General features: G+C 41.3%; 1 protein-coding gene across 1 annotated transcript in view; it reads right to left on the reverse strand.

Annotated features, from left to right (window-relative positions):
- Positions 1-26,253, reverse strand: part of HHIP (hedgehog interacting protein) — a 161,583-nt gene that overhangs the window by 46,755 nt on the left and 88,575 nt on the right. The window contains exons 7-11 of the mRNA XM_063920612.1: positions 22,768-22,911; positions 10,120-10,241; positions 7,684-7,807; positions 5,828-5,958; positions 328-409 (exon numbers count right to left, since the gene is read on the reverse strand). Coding sequence (XP_063776682.1) covers positions 328-409; positions 5,828-5,958; positions 7,684-7,807; positions 10,120-10,241; positions 22,768-22,911 — 603 coding nt within the window. The remainder of the gene's footprint in view (positions 1-327; positions 410-5,827; positions 5,959-7,683; positions 7,808-10,119; positions 10,242-22,767; positions 22,912-26,253) is intronic.

The following is a 26,253-nucleotide window of genomic DNA, read 5'->3' on the forward strand; positions in this document are numbered from 1 at the left end:
ACTTTATAAAGATAAGTTTTCATTCTGAATATTGAAGTGATGATATAAGAACTCACCAATTTGATGATATCATAACTCACTATTTACACATACATTATTTTGCAGGAGTTTATACCTATACTTACATCACTGGTGTATTATAGGTGAGATAATGTGCTATGAAAAAGAGGCATCATTCTTTCTCTAACAAAATATATTGTAATTTGCATATTATTAATTAGATGACTTTACAGAGTCAAAGGGAATAGAAAAACATTTTCACACTTTGCTTTATATGCGCTGACAACATACATTTGTACACATTTTGAACAGAAATAAAATCTTTACCTTTTAGGGTCAATAATCTTGTAGAGTTTTCCACTGTGCGTCTGAGTCATACTTTTACTGCTTGACAGTATATAGACTTCACCTGTTAGAAATGCCAATATAGCACATTATTTTATGACATACCGGAGGCATTTGTCCGACCTCATGTTTAACATAGTTTGGTCTCAGTCATGGCATAGCAATAGGCTCACTAGATCCCAGGGATGTTTAGCTACTGCAATGTACAAGACTTTCTCAGTTGTTCAAGAGATATTTCCAGTCATTTACATCAGCCAATGGCATTGCAGCAATATGCTGCCCTTTTTATCCTCCTGCACATGTGACTATGGGGGAGATGTACTAAGCAGTGATAAAAGTGGAGAAGTGAGCCAGTGGAGAAGTTGCCCATGGCAACCAATCGGCATTGACATAACATTTACAATTTGCATACTATAAAAGTATACAGAGCAGCTGATTGGTTGTCATGGGCAACTTCTCCACTGGCTCACGTCTCCACTTGTATCACTGCTTAGTACATGTTCCCCTGTGCTGCTTGATGACGTATGTGCACACATAGAACATCTTTAAGATTGATTGATTTTGCAGTCTGATATGAAATGATGGCATCTTGGACAGTAATGTCTATGTACTAATGGAACAAGTCATATCTAAGGATTGTCCCTGTAACCTATTATCTTATTTACTCATATGTCCCTCGTATTGTGATTAAATAACTCCAGAAACTAAACAAGCAATGTTGTTGTGCCTTATCTTTTTTTGTCAGTCATTTTTATTACTCCTGTATATTGGTTTTCTATGTGTACAAAGTGGCAACCTGCTTGCCGGGAAAATCAGGGCTCTCCACCAAGTGATGGATGCACCTCCAAGCTTGCCCAGTTAGCTCCCTTTTATTCATTAAAAGACAAGTAAGTCACCACATTTTTTATTGCAATTTAGCTTTGCATACTCATTACTTTGGACCCCCCCAACACTTCCAATGTCTAGACAAGAAAGCAGCTATCACCGTGCACAAAGCAGAAACAATGGGTTAAAGAACATTACATATTTTGTCCACTGTTCTCAGCTGCGCTTGCCCGTCATAAATTAATCCTACTGTTTAATGTCTACACCTGACAGTGAACATGTATATTAACCTATCAGGCAAGTATTCAAGCCTCTTACATAATACACTATCTCTGCTCACTTGTAATTCATTCAATGCATTCAATGTCTTTCTAATTGTATGTGTTGAGTGCAATTAGGTTGATGATCATTACTGCCTCACAGGTCTTGGGATCAATTCCCATTGTTTGTTGGGTTTCCTTTCACACTCAAAAATATACTGACAGGTTAACTGGATTCTGACAAACAAAATTAACCCTACTGTGTATGTAATATAGATTGTAAGCTCATCTGGGGCAGGGACTGAAGTGACTGACCAAATAGTCATTGTAATATAAATAACTGGTAATAAACAAACTTTTGACATTCTCCAGCTGTCACTCAGCACCCAATACATACTCACACCCAAGGTCTAAGACAGGCATGTCCAAACTGCGGCCCTCCAGCTGTTTAGAAACTACACATCCCAGCATGCCCTGACACAGCTTTAGCATTCTCTGACAGCAAAACTGTGTCAGAGCATGCTGGAATATGTAGTTTCACAACAGCTGGAGGGCCGCAGTTTGGACATGGCTGGTCTAAGACATCACATTATAATTATATCACAAACAGCAACTTCTTACAGTAGAATGTTAGTTGGATGCAGGCACTAATAGCAGACAGCAGAAAAGTGATTATATGATTAGATATTTTGTAAAGACTAAACAAAATAAGATTATTATGGTATTCTGTCTGAATAGGTAATAGGTTTAACATTAAATGACGTTTCAAATTAAGTAATGCTTATACATTCAATGCTGCTTTTAACCAATTTCCGAGACAATTTTGTAATTTTAGAAATAAATAATTGAAAAAACATTCTTTAATATACTTTATTGAAAAGATAATGACTTTCAAGTTGATTTTTTTTTATATGTATTGACCGATTTAGTTATTAATATATATTCAAACTTATAAAAGTTTTGCAATAAAAAATAACCATTATGTTTATATATCAATATGTGCCAGTATCCCTAAAGAGGTTAAACTAATCCATTTTTCTGCAGCACTAAGGGTTAACTTATGGTAGTGTATATCAATAGTTGGACAGCTGAGCTAGCTTACTGTCAGGTTCTGATGTAGTGAATGAGTTCAGACTACTCTAGTGATGGAAGCATGGTCAGTAAAGTCCAACTAAATTGGCTGTATAGTGTACCATAAGATTATCTATTCAACCATTAAACTAGTTTACTGGTTGGTAAGAAAATCTGGTAATGTACTGTATGGGAGCAAATGACAATCAGCAATTTCCTCCCAAACACTAAATAATGGATAAAATAGGTCATTCAGACCAATTCATTAAATCTGTTTGATTTAACAAATTTGTCTGAATGACCATTTTTGTCAGTCTTCCGACATTTGGGAGCAAATTGTCTATTGCCATTTGCTCATATACGTTACCAGATTTTCTTTTCAATTAGCCAACTATAGTAGTTGGATAGTTGGACAGATAATCTTAAGGTGTATTGCTAGTTTTAGGTACTGTATTCTAAGGAAATCTGAATTCTATTGAAAATAATTAGATGTGTTTAGATATACTTTGCATGTGCATTATTTTATACAGTTGGCAGGGGGTGCCAGACTTTTGTGCAAATTCGGGTTTTGGCCGGGCAGGCGAAGGGTGCAAGATAGCAATTTGCACCATTTGCCTGGAATTAAATGACCCTCTTATAAAGGGTTTGTCCTAACTGAAGTATAAATTGCAGTGCACAAATAAAAGTGTCCAGCAATTATGGGCTACATGCAAAAGCAGCCAATATTTACCCTGCATGCACAAAAAATGTGCTTGCACCCCTAGCATTGCAACATACTTTGTCCAGGTGCACAGTTACTTGCTCTCCCCTGCTTCTCAAAGCCCAAAGTTAGCTCTATTGTATGCATCTGCTCAATTAACTTAACACTATATACTGTACTTAGAGACACAACCTTGTTTGAAAATTGTCAAAAAAATTATCTATCTATCTATCTATCTATCTATCTATCTATCTATCTATCTATCTATCTATCTATCTATCTATCTATCTATCTATATATATCATTTCTCCGGCGGCACTCAACAATTGCACCCTGATGAAAATGCTTTGAATACAGCATTGAAACGTTGGTCACATTGCTGACTTTTGTAATTATTGAGTGCCTCCGGAGAAATGCTACATTAGTCACCGCCGTTCAGATCTGTGAGCGGAGGGCACCATACTTTTATGAATTTTACTGCTTTAATTGATTACCCTATGAGGAGTGCCGCCTTGATAAAAATTTTTATATTACATCTATTAATTATTATTGCAGTCTTGGGATAGTATACTGACTTTAGAGGACAGTGGCATGTACATCAATTATATTACCAGGTTTGTGACTTGATAAATTTATAAACATTATGTACAGTGCATCCGGAAAGTATTCACAGCGCTTCACTTTTTCCACATTTTGTTACGTTAGACTTACTCCTAAATGGAATAAATTAATTTTTTCCCCTCAAAATTCCACACACAATACCCCATAATTACAACATGAAAATAATTTATAAAAAATAAAAAACTAAGATATCACTTTCACAGCCTTTGCCATGAAGCTCAAAATCGAGCTCAGGTGCATTCTGTTTCCAGTGATCATTCCCACAGCTTAATTGGAGTCACAGGTGGTAAATTCAGTTGATTGGACATGATTTGGAAAGGCACCCACCTGTCCTATATAAGGTCCCACACTGTCAAGTGTGGGACCTTATATAGGGGGTAATTCTGAGTTGATCGCAGCAACAAGTTTGTTAGCAATTGGGCAAAACCATGTGCACTGCAGGGGGGGGGGGCAGTTATAACATGTGCAGAGAGAGTTAGATTTGGGTGGGTTATTTTGTTTCTGTGCAGGGTAAATACTGGCTGCTTTATTTTTACACTGCAATTTAGATTTCAGTTTGAATACACCCCACCCAAATCTAACTCTCTCTGCACATGTAATATCTGTCCCTCCTGCAGTGCACATGGTTTTGCCCAACTGCTAACAAAATTGCTGTTGCGATCAACTCAGAATTAGGCCCATAGGACAGTGCATGTCTGAGCACAAACCAAGCATGAAGTCAAACGAATTGTCTGTAAACCCCCGGGACAGGATTGTCTCGAGGCACAAATCTGGGGAAGGGTACAGAAAAAGATCTGCTGCTTTGAAGGTCCCAATGAGCACAGTCACCGCCATCATCTGTAAATGAAAGAAGTTCGGAACCACCAGGACTCTTCCTAGAGCTGGCCGTCCGTCTAAACTGAGCAATTGGGGGAGAAGAGCCCTAGTCAGAGACGTGACCAAGAACCCGATGGTCACTCTGTCAGAGCTATAGCATTCCTCTGTGGAGGAGAACTTTCCAGAAGGACAACCATCTCTGCAGCAATCCACCAATCAGGCCTGTATGGTGGCCAGACGGAAGCCACTGCTTAGCAAAAAGCACATGGCAGCCCATCTCGAGTTTGACAAAATGCACCTGAAGGACTCTCAGACCATGAGAAACAAAATTCTCTGGTCTGGTGAGACAAAGATTGAACTCTTTGGCGTGAATGCCAGGAATTATGTTTGAAGGAAACCAGGCACCGCTCATCACCAGGCCAATACCATCCCTACAGTGAAGCATGGTGGTGACAGCATCATGCTGTGGGGATGTTTTCAGCGGCAGGAACTGGGAGACTAGTCAGGATAGAGCGAAAGATGAATGTAGCAATGTACAGAGACATCCTGGTTGAAAACCTGCTCCAGTGCGCTCATGGCCTCGGACTGGGGCGAAGGTTTATCTTTCAGCAGGACAATGACCCTAAGTACACAGCAAAGATATCAAAAGAGTGGCTTCAGGACAACTCTGTGAATGTCCTTGAGTGACCCAGCCCTGCAAAAATCACAAAAAAACTTCTTTTACATTATCATTATGGGGTATTGTGTGTAGAATTTTTTGAGGGGAAAAATTAATTTATTCCATTTTGGAATAAGGCTGTAACATTACAAAATGTGGAAAAAGTGAAGCGCTGTGAATACTTTCAGGTTGCACTGTAGATATACATTTTAAACCTATAAAGGTTTTTTTATTTTGTGGGTGTCTATTTTTTTATGTGTATTTTTTTAGTTTACTTATAAGGAAACTGCCTGAAAGCTATTCTGACTTAAGCCCTGTTGTTTTTTTGTTATTACAGTATTACATCAACAATGTTATTTGGTACACATACTGTATATACTGCAACTGGTTTCCTTCTTATGCCATTTAAGAAATATACCTGCTCTGTAAATATATATAAATATATATAAAATATATTGTGGAAAATTACAAAGTGATCTCTGTAAACTCTTGCTTACAGTCCAACTAAGTGATTTACTCTATGCATTGTACCTAGTTCATCTTCTCCGAATCCCAGTATGTGGCCTGTGAAGGGCCCCCTGCAGGAAGCTCCGCTGCCGAGACAGAACAGTTTCTCCTGCCACTGTTTAGTGATGGCATTTTGATGAAGCGTTACAAAGTTCCTGAAATGACAGAATCATCACTTGTACATAATAACAGACAACAATGAACAGTTACCGATTCTGGGCCTAAATAAGTAAGAATTGCATTTGCAAAGCTGCTTGCAGCTTGCAACACATGCTAAATATGTGCGGTGTGACTTGCGGAAAAGGTCGGTTAGCATCCACTTACATTGTACAGCGTGGACATCTGGTCTCCTGCCGTGCGGTTCTACTGCTTCATCATTTTTCTCTGCTGCTTCTCATGTACTCTGTGCCACCAGTGTACGCTTTAGTGGCGAGCCCACTGAGTCTTCAGGGATTTATAGTGCCAGTTAGCAGATCGCTGGCGTCACAGTGGCACGAGATGCAGAATGGGTTGCCTATTTTAACCCCACTCCAGCCCTATACCTGTTATAGATTGATTGCCTGTGTACTAGTTTTTTGCCCGCTGTTCTGATTTTGCACTTGAGCGTATTACCATGTTGCATGTATTTCTACTTCTGAACATAAGCCTGTAACCCTGCACTGCTGGCTATGTTTGACCATACTCAGATCGCAATATTATACTGTGATATTGGTTCATATGTCACAGAGGGATGCGAACCGTCAGGATATCGATACCACCCCGTCACAGCTAGTCATGTAAAGGGGGCAGTAAGAGGGCAGCTGCCTGCGGGCTCCCATTAGTGAAGTCCATAATGCTAATTAGCCAGGTAGTCCATTATACTCTGTGCCTCAACACTGCCAGCCCTAACTTTTATCGAATAAAAGAATCCAGGTACAGTAGCTATAGTTGCAACAGCAAAATTACACCACACAAATGCATTTAGGTACAACTCTAAATGAGTCTCATCAACTCCTAGATGATATCAAATCATTAACCATATTCTGCTGCATCACTGAAAAGTACATAACAGAGAAGGAGGTCTATGTGTCTTCTTCCTGTTTTATCTAATCTTTACTCCAGAAAATGTCATGGTTCATATGGTGTATAGGGTGTACTACACATGAGCATGTCAGGTTCACAATTCCTACTGCAGCACTTATACAGTACATCACAACTGGCAATAAGTAATGTGTACATAACAATACCTGCACTCCAGAAGAGAAATAATGCTATCTGCATGTGTTTTTTTGGATTGTGTAACATCCCATTTACATACTTTAAAGGGGGGTACTGATTGGAGAGATGTGTGCTGAGCGATCTTAACACAGACCGCTCAGCACACATCTCTCCCCCTGCTCAGCACAGCGCGATGTGCTGAGCGAGGGAGAGGACGGACAGGGGGCCGCTCACTTCACACAATGGTGAAGTGAGCGACCCGCTAGATGGAGCCTGCAGGCAGGCTCAATCTAGCACCGGCGATAGCGATGCACGGGGCAATCTAGTCATATTGCTTAGATTTTAAACACGGATCTCTCCATGTGTACCCCCCTTTAGAAACAAATGACTGGCACAGCCATACCAGCATAAACCTTTACCTTTACTGACAGCTGTGTGTTGTGTTAGAATGAGTCACTGTGACACAATGGGCAGGACACAAAATCAGTAATCAATAAATGGGCATGAAATGTATTACAGGAAAGTACGCTAAAATAATAAAATAAAGTTGTTTCTGAAACAAGAGAACTCTATCTATATTGCGTCCATCTCTTTCCTGACTCACTAGCTACTGTTTTGTTGGTCACCAAAATGCTACGGTATATAAATACTCTAAGTCCGAATACAAAAAGATTATAACATACCCATAGCGGTCTCCAAATACATAGCTTCCATACAGCCGTTCTGATTGACAGCCTCTGTATATAAATCCACCAACTGTTTGCCCGTTGCTCAATGGCTTGAATTCTAAAAGTGGAAGCTCACTTTCTGAAAAAGAAAAGGAACTGTTGTAGCATTAGGCCAAAACAGTACATGGGGAATTTGCTGTCGTCAGCATCACCATCATCATCATATCTATAGAGTCATAGAAACGGATAGCCAGCATACAAATACATGGGTACAAATTAGAGACAAGATAAATGTAAGTATGAGTTGCACAGAACAAACATAGATGTTGTATGTATAAGGTGAATGTAGCAAAATAACACTAAATAATATTGCAGCAACAAACATATTAGGTAGAAGCAGGGAAGAGAGAGATGGGGCAGACATGAGACAGAAAGAGGTCCCTGCTTACCACAAAGTGACAGAGAAACTGGAGACAGTGGCCGCAATGAGACACAAGTGGACATGGCAGACTAGGGTAGGGTAGGCAAGAGTGAAAAGCTGAGTTTTTGCAAGATCATCGGTTTGGGAGAGGTCAGATGCTTCACAGTACTCTAAAGGTGGGAGTGAGGGGAGGTAATAAGAGAGAAGGAGAGGCATAGAGCAGAGTGGTCAGACTGGGGTGTATTTAGCGACAAGCTCACAGATGCATGGAGGGGAAGCATACCTTATACTGACACTATTGTTTCATTTATTGAGCAAACAACTAAACTCAACCACACAATGATTACAGTAAAATATGTATTTGTAAACATATGTAATCACCTCCCCACTAGATTATACAAGCACCTTAGATAGCCACCTATGTCTATCTCATTACAGGACAAGGTCTAATATTGCAATCTGCAATAAGCTATGTAATAGCTTCACCAAGTACTTACAATTTCACGCTGAGAACTGTAAAACTGCAAAATTAAAGTGACTTGGAAGATTGACAAATAAATTGTAGTATGTGTCATATTATGAAAAATGAATAATTTGAATATATTGATGAAATCTAGTGATACACTCATATTGATGAAATCTATTGATAAACTCATGTACTCAAATCATCTGGTCGTGCCTGCGGAAATAATGAGTACAGGTTGAGTCTCCCTTATCCAAAATGCTTGGGACCAGAGGTATTTTGGATATCGGATTTTTCCGTATTTTGGAATAATTGCATACCATAATGAGATATCATGGTGATGGGACCTAAATCTAAGCGCAGGATGCATTTATGTTACATATACACCTTATACACACAGCCTGAAGGTCATTTTAGCCAATATTTTTTTATAAATTTGTGCATTAAACAAAGTGTGTCTACATTCACACAATTCATTTATGTTTCATATACACCTTATACACAAAGCCTGAAGGTCATTTAATACAATATTTTTAATAACCTTGTGTATTAAACAAAGTTTGTGTACATTGAGCCATCAAAAAACAAAGGTTTCACTATCTCACTCTCACTCAAAAAAGTCCGTATTTCGGAATATTTGGATATGGGATACTCAACCTGTATCACGTTCTATCAAAATAAAATAAGAGATGTGGTAAATCCAAGTACAGTACATGTAAGATGTAAGCATTTAGCTGTATACTTGAAAGGGTCCCAGATTTCCCTTCGCACCTGTAGCGGGAATGTCCATTTTGGAAAGCTACAACCAGAACATCATATTGTATTAGCCTGTATATAGCTGACACAAGGGTGGAGGGTGGGAGAAAAGTTTGCTGTATTTGAGTTGCTTGTGGAGAAAATAAAATATTTAAGATTCTAGAGTCTAACACACATGGTTTGCTGCAGGCATGCCCCCACAGTGACAAATCGGGGCTTTTGTGAGGCCACACCCCTACCCATAAAGCCATGCCCCCTTTTAAGGTCGCACTCAACGTCATCGCACACAGGGGGGCTCTTGGCCGCACCAGGTGTCACCGACCCCGATGCAACCACTGACAGGACTGGCCGCAGAAATCTGGGACAAAACTAAATGTTTCTGTATAAACAACCTACCAAAAATCAAATGAAGAGATTGCATTACATCTAATTGATAAAATGCTTTAAAAACAGTTTAATCAATCATAGTTAGATGCAGGAAATAAAAAGGAATGGAGTACTTAATCATGACATATGTAATTAGGATGAAAAAATGAGAACAGAACCAGTTTCCAAAAGAAAAATATTTTGTGAGCAATATAAATAAGATCAGTGGTTTCTATGGTAGGCCTCGGGGAGCTTAATAAATAGACTTACATTAGAGTAATGACACATCTTACAATGAGCTATTTACTGAAGACAGAAGTAAATCTTCTGTTTCTGACATATGTTCTAATTTGGACTAATGTATTCTAGTGCAATGTGTGTCATTATAAGTGCATAAACATATTAACAATTGGATAAAGGCAGCTAAAATCACAGTATAGCTTACCATAATCCTTTCCTTTTATGATCTGTAAGATTCTTGTGTTAGACCTGTTCCTCGTGCTTGCATCTGAGCAAAGAATTGTCAAATTCATACTGCTGTCTTTGGCGTGGCGATCAACAGCACACCTACACAAAAGAAACCCAAAGCGCAATAAACAGTCATTCAATTACGCAAACATTTTATTATATTAAACACAAGTGGGACTAATGTATGTGTAATCTCCTCCCTCCCTGTATAAACTATGAGTTCTTAGTGTTTCTACTATGATGTGGGCAGGACAGGGTGACTGGGAGCAGGCACTGCTTCCCTGAAAAGGAAGCAAGGACGACCAGGGAGGGGGGTGCGGTTATGTCTGAGTCACTCTTGGGGTGTGCCTCGCACTCGCGGCATCTATCGACACATCGGCAAATGGAAACATTTCCCACCCGCGGGACACTGATGCTCGTGCGTGGGGACAGCAACAGGCAGGCTGTTCTAGAAGGGCACCGCGATTAGGGCAGGGCACATTTTGCTACTTTAAATTCTGACAGTTCACAACGCCCTGCTAAAGCAGCCTAGCAAGAACACTAGTTCTGGTATAAGCACTTCAGTGTTTATTAGAAAGTCTTGTGTTTTACAGTATAAGTATCAATATCCCCCCAGTGTACATTATTACAGATGTTAAAAGTCTCCTTCAAATTCTGACACAGATGTGTCCTCATTCACCTGTGTTTTGTGACATATGGTAAAAGACGCATGGCATGACTTAGACGTAGGTCACGGCCAACATTGCGTCCTTTTCATACTGTACTGTACAGTATACACTAGCAGCTTTTTTTTCAAAGCAACCAAATATAACAGGACTTGTAATCTACTGGGGACTTGGAGTTTGCACTGTTGTCACAATAATGGCAGTGTAAATTGGCACACCACAGCTTTGCAGGATTCATGGCTACTGTATATCGGTACCCAGTCTGTCACCATTTTCCATAGATGTGCAAAGTAAATGCACCAGATGAGTACTAGGTACTCCGCATATGTGTTGTGAAAAGACGCATATTTGTGCAAAATACTGGGCATGATTTGAAGATAGGTGTATGTAAAGGCACTTGGTCTGTGACTGTAGTTTTGTATAAAAATCTTGGCGTTTTCTTATCTACAGTATATATATCAATGCAAAAGCCCTCACTCACTCACTAATTCTTTTACTTCCCGATATGTTAAGAAGCTGAAATTTAACATAGGTATTCCGCAGGTGGGACATAGGAAAACTACGTAATTAGAATTTTAATAAACCTCCCCAAAGGGGGTCGACATAATGCGTCAACGATAATGCAAAATGGACAACTGGATCAAAATTTGGATTGCATGTCAAGTGTGTAGAATTTCATAAACTACAAAAATGGTCCTGTCACTTTTTTTACTGTATCTCTCACTGACTGACTGACTGACTGACTGACTGATCACTAATTCTCTTGCTTCCCGATATGTTAGGTAGTTGAAATTTAACATAGGTAAATTAGGTAAACGGTCCTGTCACTTTTTACCACATCTGCTACTGGTGCTCCTCGGGTAGCGCCAAGAACCATGCATTAATATTTACTTACATTAAGATGTCTCAAATTTACATCTCTATAGATTTACCAAATTTTTAACACTCATTTATATTTACAACCGTGAAAATCAGAAACTCCCGTGTGAAGAACGGATAGAACAGCTAATATCCTTATAATGTATATTGTACTATATGTTATCATGACCTCTTCAGGACGGTATCAGCAGCCTGTGGGCTGCCTTCTGAGCTAATTGAATAGCCCTGCTGATTCAATTAGCCTACAGTAAACTACAGGGGCAAATTGAATTCCCCCCTCAGTATTCATATTACAATAGATCAGAAGGGGTCTAAACAAAACAAAATATCTTTTACTTTTCTTCCTGGGAAAGATCATTTTTGCACACATATACATTGCAAAAAGTCATTAGCATCCATAAACATAACTAGTAAGTAAGTAAAGAAAAAGAAATAAATAAATAAATAAATAAAAACTAACTAAGGTAGCATAGCAAACAGATACGGGTTGAGAAACCCTTATCCAAAATGCTTGGGACCAGAAGTATTTTGGATATCGGATTTTTACGTATTTTGTAATAATTGCATACCATAATGAGATATCATGGCGATGGGACCTAAGTCTAAGCACAGAATGCATTTATGTTTCATATACACCTTATACACACAGCCATTTTAGCCAATATGTTTAATAACTTTGTGCATTAAACAAAGTGTGTGTACATTCACACAAATCATTTATGTTTCATATACACCTTATACACACAGCCTGAAGGTCATTTCATACAATATTTTTAATTACTTTGTGTATTAAACAAAGTTTGTGTACAATGAGCCATCAAAAAACAAAGGTTTCACTATCTCACTCAAAAAATTCTGTATTTCCGAATATTTGTATATGGGATACTTAACCTGTATAAATATTATTGGAGACATTTATGTAAATGATTGCATAGGTTCTGGAAAGTAGTGTTATACATAGCAACAAATCCATGTGCTTTAATTTTCCACAGTCTAATAAAAGATTGGTTGCTAATCACAACCCAACTTTTATTGTTGTTACAGTTTTTATAAATATTTGTGACATTTGCAATTTCTAGTGTTTTTGTTGCGGTCTCTCTATGTATCTTTCTTATTCATAGCATTTGTTTTTTAAATCTAGCCTCTGCCACTGTAATGCACCTGTGCCCATAAAGGGTCCATACAACACGTATGCATTTCCTTCACTGTAATGTAACATTATTTTGGATTTCCGATACAACCCATCTCTGGATTCCATATGTATTTATTTATTTTATATTTGGCTCTCAAATTAAACGTTATTCTATCTACCCTTACACATATTTTTATTATTAATGTGCAGTCTTGTTAAGCTGAGTCTTATTTTAAAATGAATTTAAGGTAAAACAACAACAGAAACATATTTCCTCATGTCCTGTTCATTTGGATCCATCAGTAGTTTAAATGATAGGTATAGTATTGTGTGTTAAATATTTTGATTGGAAAAAAATGTGACTCTCCCGGAAAACCAGGACACATAAAGCGCACAGTGTATTTTATACAAGTGTGTATATATATATATATATATATATATTTATTTATTTATCAAGAAAGGGACAAGAAACAATGGGTTTGATATGACGTATTAAAATATAGGGGCCGATTCAATTGTTTTGGGCGTCTTTTTCTCCCGTCTATAGAGGACTGTTTAGATGCCCAAACAATTGTCAAAATTCAGTTGTGTTTAAGCACCCATGTATATCACGCATGTCGCTCCCAAACAGACAGCTACTGGGCATCTAAACAGAGTGACAATTGAATTGCGTCTTTTTGCGCCCCCTAGTGGTAGCAGTGCGTAAAAACATCTGAATCGCCCCATAATGTCTTATTGTCAACAATCATAATAGAGACTCCACAATGTTGTCAAGTACTTCATATCGACAGAGTATGTCGGCATGCTTATGTCGATGTGCACAGTGTAAACGTGTCACCCTAACCCCAAGATTACTATTGTTGACTATATAGATATGTTTGTCAACATACTGTAGTGCAGATGACAACATGTAGCATGACGGCATTTTACCCATGTCAACATGGTCCAATTCAACATTGTGGTACTGACCTAATGACTGTCTACGCATGACTGCATCTATTGCAATAGCATAGACATATGCTGGGACCACAGATCATCAGCTGTACTGCTTCTACTCTCCTTCCACCACAAGAACTGTGAGATCTATGTACCAGGACCCTGCAGTAGTAATCATTGTGTACCACTGTATACTTCAGCAATATATAATGCTCTACCTCTGCAAATGACAATGCCAGTATTTTCTCCTGGTTACTGACAGCCTAACACTGCAGGTGACGGGTATAGTGACATGCGCACACAGCTAATGCCCGGGCACTTATATAGTGGTTAACACTGGGGGGATCCATGGAAGCCTTTCTGGCTTCTTGGTCCCCATTGCTGGGTATAAATAATGCCAGGGAAGTAACAGAAAAATTGTATTGCACCCAGACTTATCTCTATTAGTCGGAATTAGGCTACTATAATCAAGTATATTTATCAATAGTAAGTAAAAAAAAAGGGGGGTGCTGCCTCAGACCGGTATTAAGCAGATTAAAATAGAAAAAAAAAGCCAGCCTGTAACATGGTAGTTAGGAACTGACTGGCTGGTACTTTATCTCCGTCCACTTTCTCTCTCTGCAAGGCTTAGTACATAGGGGTCTATGGGGTAGACGTATTAAAATACATGCTTCAGCCATTATGTTAAAGGACCAGCTTCACTTCTGGATTGCAGTGAAGTGGGTCCACATATCGGCAGCATGTACAATATTAATAACAGATGTGTCAAAGAGGGAGATTGTTAAACTACCTGTCTGCCAATGTGCATTCTCTCTCTTTTCGGCTGCCCTGACTGGCACTTGCATTCCCTGTGTGCAATTTAGAGATGAGCGCCGGAAATTTTTCGGGTTTTGTGTTTTGGTTTTGTGTTCGGTTCCGCGGCCGTGTTTTGGGTTCGACCGCGTTTTGGCAAAACCTCACCGAATTTTTTTTGTTGGATTCGGGTGTGTTTTGGATTCGGGTGTTTTTTTCAAAAAACCCTAAAAAACAGCTTAAATCATAGAATTTGGGGGTCATTTTGATCCCAAAGTATTATTAACCTCAAAAACCATAATTTACACTCATTTTCAGTCTATTCTGAATACCTCACACCTCACAATATTATTTTTAGTCCTAAAATTTGCACCGAGGTCGCTGTGTGAGTAAGATAAGCGACCCTAGTGGCCGACACAAACACCGGGCCCATCTAGGAGTGGCACTGCAGTGTCACGCAGGATGTCCCTTCCAAAAAACCCTCCCCAAACAGCACATGACGCAAAGAAAAAAAGAGGCGCAATGAGGTAGCTGTGTGAGTAAGATAAGCGACCCTAGTGGCCGACACAAACACCGGGCCCATCTAGGAGTGGCACTGCAGTGTCACGCAGGATGTCCCTTCCAAAAAACCCTCCCCAAACAGCACATGACGCAAAGAAAAAAAGAGGCGCAATGAGGTAGCTGACTGTGTGAGTAAGATAAGCGACCCTAGTGGCCGACACAAACACCGGGCCCATCTAGGAGTGGCACTGCAGTGTCACGCAGGATGGCCCTTCCAAAAAACCCTCCCCAAACAGCACATGACGCAAAGAAAAAAAGAGGCGCAATGAGGTAGCTGACTGTGTGAGTAAGATAAGCGACCCTAGTGGCCGACACAAACACCGGGCCCATCTAGGAGTGGCACTGCAGTGTCACGCAGGATGGCCCTTCCAAAAAACCCTCCCCAAACAGCACATGACACAAAGAAAAAAAGAGGCGCAATGAGGTAGCTGACTGTGTGAGTAAGATAAGCGACCCTAGTGGCCGACACAAACACCGGGCCCATCTAGGAGTGGCACTGCAGTGTCACGCAGGATGGCCCTTCCAAAAAACCCTCCCCAAACAGCACATGACGCAAAGAAAAAAAGAGGCGCAATGAGGTAGCTGACTGTGTGAGTAAGATAAGCGACCCTAGTGGCCGACACAAACACCGGGCCCATCTAGGAGTGGCACTGCAGTGTCACGCAGGATGGCCCTTCCAAAAAACCCTCCCCAAACAGCACATGACGCAAAGAAAAATAAAAGAAAAAAGAGGTGCAAGATGGAATTGTCCTTGGGCCCTCCCACCCACCCTTATGTTGTATAAACAGGACATGCACACTTTAACCAACCCATCATTTCAGTGACAGGGTCTGCCACACGACTGTGACTGATATGACGGGTTGGTTTGGACCCCCCCCAAAAAAGAAGCAATTAATCTCTCCTTGCACAAACTGGCTCTACAGAGGCAAGATGTCCACCTCATCATCATCCTTCGATATATCACCATGTACATCCCCCTCCTCACAGATTATCAATTCGTCCCCACTGGAATCCACCATCTCAGCTCCCTGTGTACTTTGTGGAGGCAATTGCTGCTGGTCAATGTCTCCGCGGAGGAATTGATTATAATTCATTTTAATGAACATCATCTTCTCCACATTTTCTGGATGTAACCTCGTACGCCGATTGCTGACAAGGTGAGCGGCGGCACTAAACACTCTTTCGGAGTACACACTTGTGGGAGGGCAACTTAGGTAGAATAAAGCCAGTTTGTGCAAGGGCCTCCAAATTGCCTCTTTTTCCTGCCAGTATAAGTACGGACTGTGTGACGTGCCTACTTGGATGCGGTCACTCATATAATCCTCCACCATTCTTTCAATGTTGAGAGAATCATATGCAGTGACAGTAGACGACATGTCCGTAATCGTTGTCAGGTCCTTCAGTCCGGACCAGATGTCAGCATCAGCAGTCGCTCCAGACTGCCCTGCATCACCGCCAGCGGGTGGGCTCGGAATTCTGAGCCTTTTCCTCGCACCCCCAGTTGCGGGAGAATGTGAAGGAGGAGATGTTGACAGGTCGCGTTCCGCTTGACTTGACAATTTTCTCACCAGCAGGTCTTTCAACCCCAGCAGACTTGTGTCTGCCGGAAAGAGAGATCCAAGGTAGGTTTTAAATCTAGGATCGAGCACGGTGGCCAAAATGTAGTGCTCTGATTTCAACAGATTGACCACCCGTGAATCCTTGTTAAGCGAATTAAGGGCTCCATCCACAAGTCCCACATGCCTAGCGGAATCGCTCCGTGTTAGCTCCTCCTTCAATGTCTCCAGCTTCTTCTGCAAAAGCCTGATGAGGGGAATGACCTGACTCAGGCTGGCAGTGTCTGAACTGACTTCACGTGTGGCAAGTTCAAAGGGCATCAGAACCTTGCACAACGTTGAAATCATTCTCCACTGCACTTGAGACAGGTGCATTCCACCTCCTATATCGTGCTCAATTGTATAGGCTTGAATGGCCTTTTGCTGCTCCTCCAACCTCTGAAGCATATAGAGGGTTGAATTCCACCTCGTTACCACTTCTTGCTTCAGATGATGGCAGGGCAGGTTCAGTAGTTTTTGGTGGTGCTCCAGTCTTCTGTACGTGGTGCCTGTACGCCGAAAGTGTCCCGCAATTCTTCTGGCCACCGACAGCATCTCTTGCACGCCCCTGTCGTTTTTTAAAAAATTCTGCACCACCAAATTCAAGGTATGTGCAAAACATGGGACGTGCTGGAATTTGCCCATATTTAATGCACACACAATATTGCTGGCGTTGTCCGATGCCACAAATCCACAGGAGAGTTCAATTGGGGTAAGCCATTCTGCGATGATCTTCCTCAGTTTGGCGTAAGAGGTTTTTAGCTGTGTGCGTATTCTGGAAAGCGGTGATACAAAGCGTAGCCTGCCTAGGAAAGAGTTGGCGTTTGCGAGATGCTGCTACTGGTGCCGCCGCTGCTGTTCTTGCGGCGGGAGTCCATACATCTACCCAGTGGGCTGTCACAGTCATATAGTCCTGACCCTGCCCTGCTCCACTTGTCCACATGTCCGTGGTTAAGTGGACATTGGGTACAACTGCATTTTTTAGGACACTGGTGAGTCTTTTTCTGACGTCCGTGTACATTCTCGGTATCGCCTGCCTACAGAAGTGGAACCTAGATGGTATTTGGTAACGGGGGCACACTGCCTCAATAAATTGTCTAGTTCCCTGTGAACTAACGGCGGATACCGGACGCACGTCTAACACCAACATAGTTGTCAAGGCCTCAGTTATCCGCTTTGCAGCAGGATGACTGCTGTGATATTTCATCTTCCTCGCAAAGGACTGTTGGACAGTCAATTGCTTACTGGAAGTAGTACAAGTGGGCTTACGACTTCCCCTCTGGGATGACCATCGACTCCCAGCAGCAACAACAGCAGCGCCAGCAGCAGTAGGCGTTACACGCAAGGATGCATCGGAGGAATCCCAGGCAGGAGAGGACTCGTCAGAATTGCCAGTGACATGGCCTGCAGGACTATTGGCATTCCTGGGGAAGGAGGAAATTGACACTGAGGGAGTTGGTGGGGTGGTTTGCGTGAGCTTGGTTACAAGAGGAAGGGATTTACTGGTCAGTGGACTGCTTCCGCTGTCGCCCAAAGTTTTTGAACTTGTCACTGACTTATTATGAATGCGCTGCAGGTGACGTATAAGGGAGGATGTTCCGAGGTGGTTAACGTCCTTACCCCTACTTATTACAGCTTGACAAAGGGAACACACGGCTTGACAAATGTTGTCCGCATTTCTGGTGAAATACTTCCACACCGAAGAGCTGATTTTTTTGGTATTTTCACCAGGCATGTCAACGGCCATATTCCTCCCACGGACAACAGGTGTCTCCCCGGGTGCCTGACTTAAACAATCCACCTCACCATCAGAATCCTCCTGGTCAATTTCCTCCCCAGCGCCAGCAACACCCATATCCTCCTCATCCTGGTGTACTTCAACACTGACATCTTCAATCTGACTATCAGGAACTGGACTGCGGGTGCTCCTTCCAGCACTTGCAGGGGGCGTGCAAATGGTGGAAGGCGCATGCTCTTCACGTCCAGTGTTGGGAAGGTCAGGCATCGCAACCGACACAATTGGACTCTCCTTGTGGATTTGGGATTTCGAAGAACGCACAGTTCTTTGCGGTGCTTTTGCCAGCTTGAGTCTTTTCAGTTTTCTAGCGAGAGGCTGAGTGCTTCCATCCTCATGTGAAGCTGAACCACTAGCCATGAACATAGGCCAGGGCCTCAGCCGTTCCTTGCCACTCCGTGTGGTAAATGGCATATTGGCAAGTTTACGCTTCTCCTCCGACAATTTTATTTTAGGTTTTGGAGTCCTTTTTTTACTGATATTTGGTGTTTTGGATTTGACATGCTCTGTACTATGACATTGGGCATCGGCCTTGGCAGACGACGTTGCTGGCATTTCATCGTCTCGACCATGACTAGTGGCAGCAGCTTCAGCACGAGGTGGAAGTGGATCTTGATCTTTCCCTAATTTTGGAACCTCAACATTTTTGTTCTCCATATTTTAATAGGCACAACTAAAAGGCACCTCAGGTAAACAATGGAGATGGATGGATACTAGTATACAATTATGGATGGACTGCCGAGTGCCGACACAGAGGTAGCTACAGCCGTGGACTATTGTATTGTACTGTGTCTGCTGCTAATATAGACTGGATGATAATGAGATGTAGTATGTATGTATAAAGAAGAAAGATAAAAAAACCACGGGTAGGTGGTATACAATTATGGATGGACTGCCGAGTGCCGACACAGAGGTAGCTACAGCCGTGGACTACCGTACTGTGTCTGCTGCTAATATAGACTGGTTGATAATGAGATGTAGTATGTATAAAGAAGAAAGAAAAAAAAACCACGGGTAGGTGGTATACAATTATGGACGGACTGCCGAGTGCCGACACAGAGGTAGCTACAGCCGTGGACTACTGTACTGTACTGTGTCTGCTGCTAATATAGACTGGATGATAATGAGATGTAGTATGTATAAAGAAGAAAGAAAAAAAAACCACGGGTAGGTGGTATACAATTATGGATGGACTGCCGAGTGCCGACACAGAGGTAGCTACAGCCGTGGACTACCGTACTGTGTCTGCTGCTAATATAGACTGGTTGATAATGAGATGTAGTATGTATAAAGAAGAAAGAAAAAAAAACCACGGGTAGGTGGTATACAATTATGGACGGACTGCCGAGTGCCGACACAGAGGTAGCTACAGCCGTGGACTACCGTACTGTGTCTGCTGCTAATATAGACTGGTTGATAATGAGATGTAGTATGTATAAAGAAGAAAGAAAAAAAAAACCACGGGTAGGTGGTATACAATTATGGATGGACTGCCGAGTGCCGACACAGAGGTAGCTACAGCCGTGGACTACTGTACTGTGTCTGCTGCTAATATAGACTGGTTGATAAAGAGATGTAGTATGTATGTATAAAGAAGAAAGAAAAAAAAACCACGGGTAGGTGGTATACAATTATGGACGGACTGCCGAGTGCCGACACAGAGGTAGCTACAGCCGTGGACTACCGTACTGTACTGTGTCTGCTGCTAATATAGACTGGTTGATAAAGAGATGTAGTATGTATGTATAAAGAAGAAAGAAAAAAAAAACCACGGGTAGGTGGTATACAATTATGGATGGACTGCCGAGTGCCGACACAGAGGTAGCTACAGCCGTGGACTACTGTACTGTGTCTGCTGCTAATATAGACTAGTTGATAAAGAGATGTAGTATGTATGTATAAAGAAGAAAGAAAAAAAAACACGGGTAGGTGGTATACAATTATGGACGGACTGCCGAGTGCCGACACAGAGGTAGCTACAGCCGTGGACTACCGTACTGTACTGTGTCTGCTGCTAATATAGACTGGTTGATAAAGAGATGTAGTATGTATGTATAAAGAAGAAAGAAAAAAAAACCACGGGTAGGTGGTATACAATTATGGATGGACTGCCGAGTGCCGACACAGAGGTAGCTACAGCCGTGGACTACTGTACTGTGTCTGCTGCTAATATAGACTGGTTGATAAAGAGATGTAGTATGTATGTATAAAGAAGAAAGAAAAAAAAACCACGGGTATGTGGTATACAATTATGGACGGACTGCCGAGTGCCGACACAGAGGTAGCTACAGCCGTGGACTACCGTACTGTACTGTGTCTGCTGCTAATATAGACTGGTTGATAAAGAGATGTAGTATGTATGTATAAAGAAGAAAGAAAAAAAAACCACGGGTAGGTGGTATACAATTATGGATGGACTGCCGAGTGCCGACACAGAGGTAGCTACAGCCGTGGACTACTGTACTGTGTCTGCTGCTAATATAGACTGGTTGATAAAGAGATGTAGTATGTATGTATAAAGAAGAAAGAAAAAAAAACCACGGGTAGGTGGTATACAATTATGGATGGACTGCCGAGTGCCGACACAGAGGTAGCTACAGCCGTGAACTACCGTACTGTGTCTGCTGCGACTGGATGATAAATAATGATATAAAAAATATATATATATCACTACTGCAGCCGGACAGGTATATATTATATAATGACGGACCTGCTGGACACTGTCTGTCAGCAGAATGAGTTTTTTATAGAATAAAAAAAAAAACACCACACAAGTCACACGACGAGTGTTTAACTTTTTCAGGCAATCACAATATAGTATACTACTAACTATACTGGTGGTCAGTGTGGTCAGGTCACTGGTCAGTCACACTGGCAGTGGCACTCCTGCAGCAAAAGTGTGCACTGTTTAATTTTAATAATATGTACTCCTGGCTCCTGCTATAACCTATAACTGGCACTGCTCCCCAGTCTCCCCCACAATTATAAGCTGTGTGAGCACTGTCAGATATATACATAGATGATGCAGCACACTGGGCTGAGCAGTGCACACAGATATGGTATGTGACTGAGTCACTGTGTATCGTTTTTTTCAGGCAGAGAACGGATTATATTAAATAAAACTGCACTGTCTGGTGGTCACTGTGGTCAGTCACTACTAAACTCTGCACTCTCTACAGTACTCCTAAGCTCCAGTAAATCAAGTGTCTGTCTCAAATCAATCTCACTCTCTCTCTTCTAATCTAAATGGAGAGGACGCCAGCCACGTCCTCTCCCTATCAATCTCAATGCACGTGTGAAAATGGCGGCGACGCGCGGCTCCTTATATAGAATCCGAGTCTCGCGAGAATCCGACAGCGTCATGATGACGTTCGGGCGCGCTCGGGTTAACCGAGCAAGGCGGGAAGATCCGAGTCGCTCGGACCCGTGAAAAAAAACATGAAGTTCGGGCGGGTTCGGATTCCGAGGAACCGAACCCGCTCATCTCTAGTGTGCATGCGCCGGTCAGAAATCCCCCAGTGGCCCCCGAGGCATTTGTGAAAAAACAAAACTTTATTGTTATGGGTATGCACAGTCCCCAGATGTCGGAGCCAACAGCCAGGGACAGTGCTGTGAGCCAGGCAACGACACCTACAGCTGTCGAAATCGAAAGCTGTAGTTGTTGTAATGGTCAGTGTCACTGCACGTTTATACATTGTTCGGCATATCGGTGCGTTACCTTGCAGATAGCAGCGCCCCTGTCATATCACACACATCTCCACCTTCATACATGGGGGAGCAGCTGTATCAGCACACATAACACTTCTCCCCCATGACGACACTTAATACATCTACCCTTATGTACTTTATCACATGGACCCACATACAGACTAGGGTTCATTTTAAAGATTACTGTGCCAAGGCCGTTTCCTTCTAATCCTGCTGGTTGTGAATAATCACCCCCCTGTGCCTCTCCAGCATCATGCCCCGGTATAAAAAATGATTATGATTTAATTCTGGTCTTTTTGCAGAGTACGGTGTTATTTGCTCTGTATTACCCTATCTGTCTGATATGCCTCACGTATCTCCATTCTGTAACAGTCTATTTTTTACCCTTCAAAACCTGGCTATGCCACTGTGTTTTTTATGGAAAATATCTCAATACTATAACAATATATATTCGCATAGGCTACGATCACTAATGGTGCCTTGGTCTGATGATGAAAAATTGATAAGATTCTACGAAGATAAAGAAATCTTGAGGTGCTCACAGCAAATGCATGTGGCTTACCTGCCTGGGTTATGTAGTCCGTGAGCAAAGATTTCAGGGGGTTGGTTAGTGCTGTTAAAATGAGGGTTGCTTCTTGGAATAGAGAAAAGGGCATTGCACCCATCTATATCAACATCGAGTCGCAGCACTGATCCTGTGAAGTCACTAAAAAAAAAATCAAAAAGAACATTGTAAAATGCTTTGAGTCATTTTTGTAATATTCCAGGAAGGAAATTTCAGGATTTCATTTTTTCTCAGATTACACACTATCACAGTATGCATAAATTAAAGGTAATTCACTTACACATACATTAACTTATTTTGGCTATATTTTCAGGGGGGTCTCCCGCACCCCTGGAAGAGTAGGTGGATTTCCCACATCCCATCCACTTGCTAATGAAGTGGGAAGGATGGGGAGATAATACTGGGAATCGTGGGTCTCGAGGGAGGGGAAGGGGCTAAAATGAAGCAAATCGCTGCCCTCACTCCCTGGACCCGCAAATTGCAGACACTAATGATGTGAAAAGCAAGCCGCGTCCCCAGAGCTGTCAGCAGCATCTCCTCTCCGGGCTTCTCCCGGAGAGAAAATAAATAAAGTTGGCAAGTATGATTTTGTAATAAATCTCGCAATTTTTCGTAACAAATCCCACAAGTATGCAAGTAGTTTGGCGATCTTAAACTGAAATGTTATTGCATAACACAAAATAATAGATCAGTCAGTAATTTCACAGTCTGGTAAAATGAAGTTATTTTACAGAATCACAACAATGGCTTTGAGACCCTCTAGTTCTGAAAAGACATCATACATTTTCTTTCTCTCTACTTTCAGGTTTCGGCATATTTAGTAAGTAAGTAAAATACTGACTATCAGTAAAATATCAGCAGGAAAAAGAGACAACATTTGACAACAGCCCTTTTTTTTAAATGTACCTCACACTCGTCCAAAGTTCATCAATACAGTGTACAGTAGTGAAGTAACACAACTATTTATGGAGTTACAGTAGATCCAGTTAGAGTCATAAGCATCTCAGTTATATCTCCACTTGCAGCTGAAGGACATAACTAAGTGGTAACGAGAGATTATTGTTCACTAGCAACCAGTAACATAGTAACATAGTATCTAAGGTTGAAAAAAGACAATTGTCCATCGGGTTCAACCTATTTGTGGTCTCCTATGCACGATTATTTTGTATAAAATTTTGACTGAAGTTGCTGACTGCCGTTCCGATTAACCCCTCTTTTTTTATAATAACCATAGTGCGTGACTATGCCCCATAACCCTGGATATCCTTATTCATTAGGAATTTATCTAACCCATTCTTAAAGGTGTTGACTGAGTCAGCCATTACAACTCCCTCAGGCAGGGAATTCCAAACACGTATCGTCCTTACCGTAAAAAAGCCTTTACGCCGTATTGTGTGGAATCTCCTCTCCTCTAACCTGAGCGAGTGTCCACGAGTTCTCTGTGTTGATGTAACCAAAAACAGGTCCTGCGCAAGATCTGTATATTGTCCCCTTATATATTTGTAAATGTTGATCATGTCCCCTCTTAATCTCCTCTTTTCCAGTGTAAACATGCCTAGTCTTGCAAGCCTTTCCTCGTATTCTAGCGTCTTCATACCCTTAATTAGTTTGGTCGCCCGCCTTTGAACCTTTTCTAGCTCCAGGATATCCTTTTTGTAGTAAGGTGCCCAGAATTGTACACAGTATTCAAGGTGTGGCCTCACAAGTGATTTATATAACGGGAGTATAATACTCTCGTCCCTAGCATCAATTCCCCGTTTTATGCATGCTAATATCTTATTAGCCTTCTTTGTTGCAGTCCTACTTTGGGTACTACTGCTTAGTTTGCTATCTATGAGGACACCTAAGTCCTTTTCCGGTACAGAATCCCCTAATTTTACCCCATTTAGTAGGTAGGTGTCATTTTTGTTCTTGTTACCACAGTGCATTACCTTACACTTGTCTGTATTGAAGCACATTCTCCATTTCGCTGCCCAAGCTTCTAATTTAACTAAGTCATTCTGAAGCGACTCAGCATCCCCCTCCGCATTTATAACTTTACACAATTTGGTATCATCTGCAAAAATTTACACCATGCTCTCTAGACCTTCTGTTAGGTCGTTAATGAAAATATTGAGCAATAGCGGTCCTAATACTGAGCCTTGCGGCACACCACTAAGCACTTCAGTCCAAGTTGAAAAAGATCCATTAACCACAACGCGCTGCTCCCTATTATCTAACCAGTTTTTGACCCAAGTGCATATTGTGATTCCTAGCCCTGATTCTTGTAGCTTGTAGATAAGTCTCATGTGTGGTACAGTATCGAACGCTTTGGCAAAATCTAAAAAGATTACATCCACCTCTTTACCCTAATCTAGGTTGGCGCTTACTGTTTCATAAAAGCCAAGTAAGTTGGTTTGACAGGATCTGTCCTTCATAAACCCATGTTGATTCCTTTTAATGACCTTATTGACTTCAAGGAACTTCTGAATACTATCTCTTAGAATACCTTCCAATACTTTCCCCACTATAGATGTAAGACTAACTGGTCTATAATTACCTGGTTCAGCTTTACTTCCCTTTTTGAATATAGGCACTACTTCCGCTATACGCCAGTCTTTGGGAACCATACCTGATATTACTGAATCCTTAAAGATCAAAAATAGCGGTTTTGCAAGTTCAGAATGAAGCTCCATTAGAACCCTTGGGTGAATACCATCGGGACCTGGTGACTTATTAATCTTTAAATGTTTTAATCGGTCACAGACTACTTCCTCGCTTAAATAAGTACCTATCAGTGGGATATTCTCATTATTGAGATTATATGTTAGTCCCTGAATTGGGTCCTCTCTAGTAAATACTGTTGAAAAAAACTCATTTAGTGTGTCCGCTATGTCATTATCATTTTTGCTTAAGACTCCCAACTTGTCTTTTAAAGGGCCTATACTCTCCTTCTTTAATCTCTTGCTATTGATGTAAAGAATTTTTTGGGATTCGCTTTGCTTTCCTTTGCTACTAGTTTTCAGTTTCTACTTTAGCCGCTCTTATTTCCTTTTTGCATATTTTGTTACATTCCTTATAGTGCTGAAATGACTGCTTCCCCGTCAGATTTGTATTTTTTAAATGCTCGCCTTTTCTTGCCCATAAGTTCCTTAATCTTTTTGTTAAGCCACATCGGTTTATGATTTTTATTCCTTTTTTTGCTGCTCGTAGGAATAAATTTGAGTGTATTTTTAGCTAGCAGTTTTAGTACCTCCCATTTCTCCGTAGTATTTTTTCCTAAAAACAAACCTTCCCATTCAATGTCCCTGAAAAATACCCTCATCTTTTCAAAATTTGCTTTGCTAAAGTTTAGAGTCCTAGTTGAGCCAGTATAGGGCTGTTTATGGAAACTGATATTGAATGTGACCATATTGTGGTCGCTATTTCCTATGGGTTCCCCTACTATAATACCTGATACCAAATCCCCATTGTTTGTTAATACCAGATCTAAGATTGCATTGT

This window comes from Pseudophryne corroboree, chromosome 1 (genome assembly GCF_028390025.1).
Source record: "Pseudophryne corroboree isolate aPseCor3 chromosome 1, aPseCor3.hap2, whole genome shotgun sequence".
In the NCBI taxonomy this organism is placed as follows: domain Eukaryota; kingdom Metazoa; phylum Chordata; class Amphibia; order Anura; family Myobatrachidae; genus Pseudophryne; species Pseudophryne corroboree.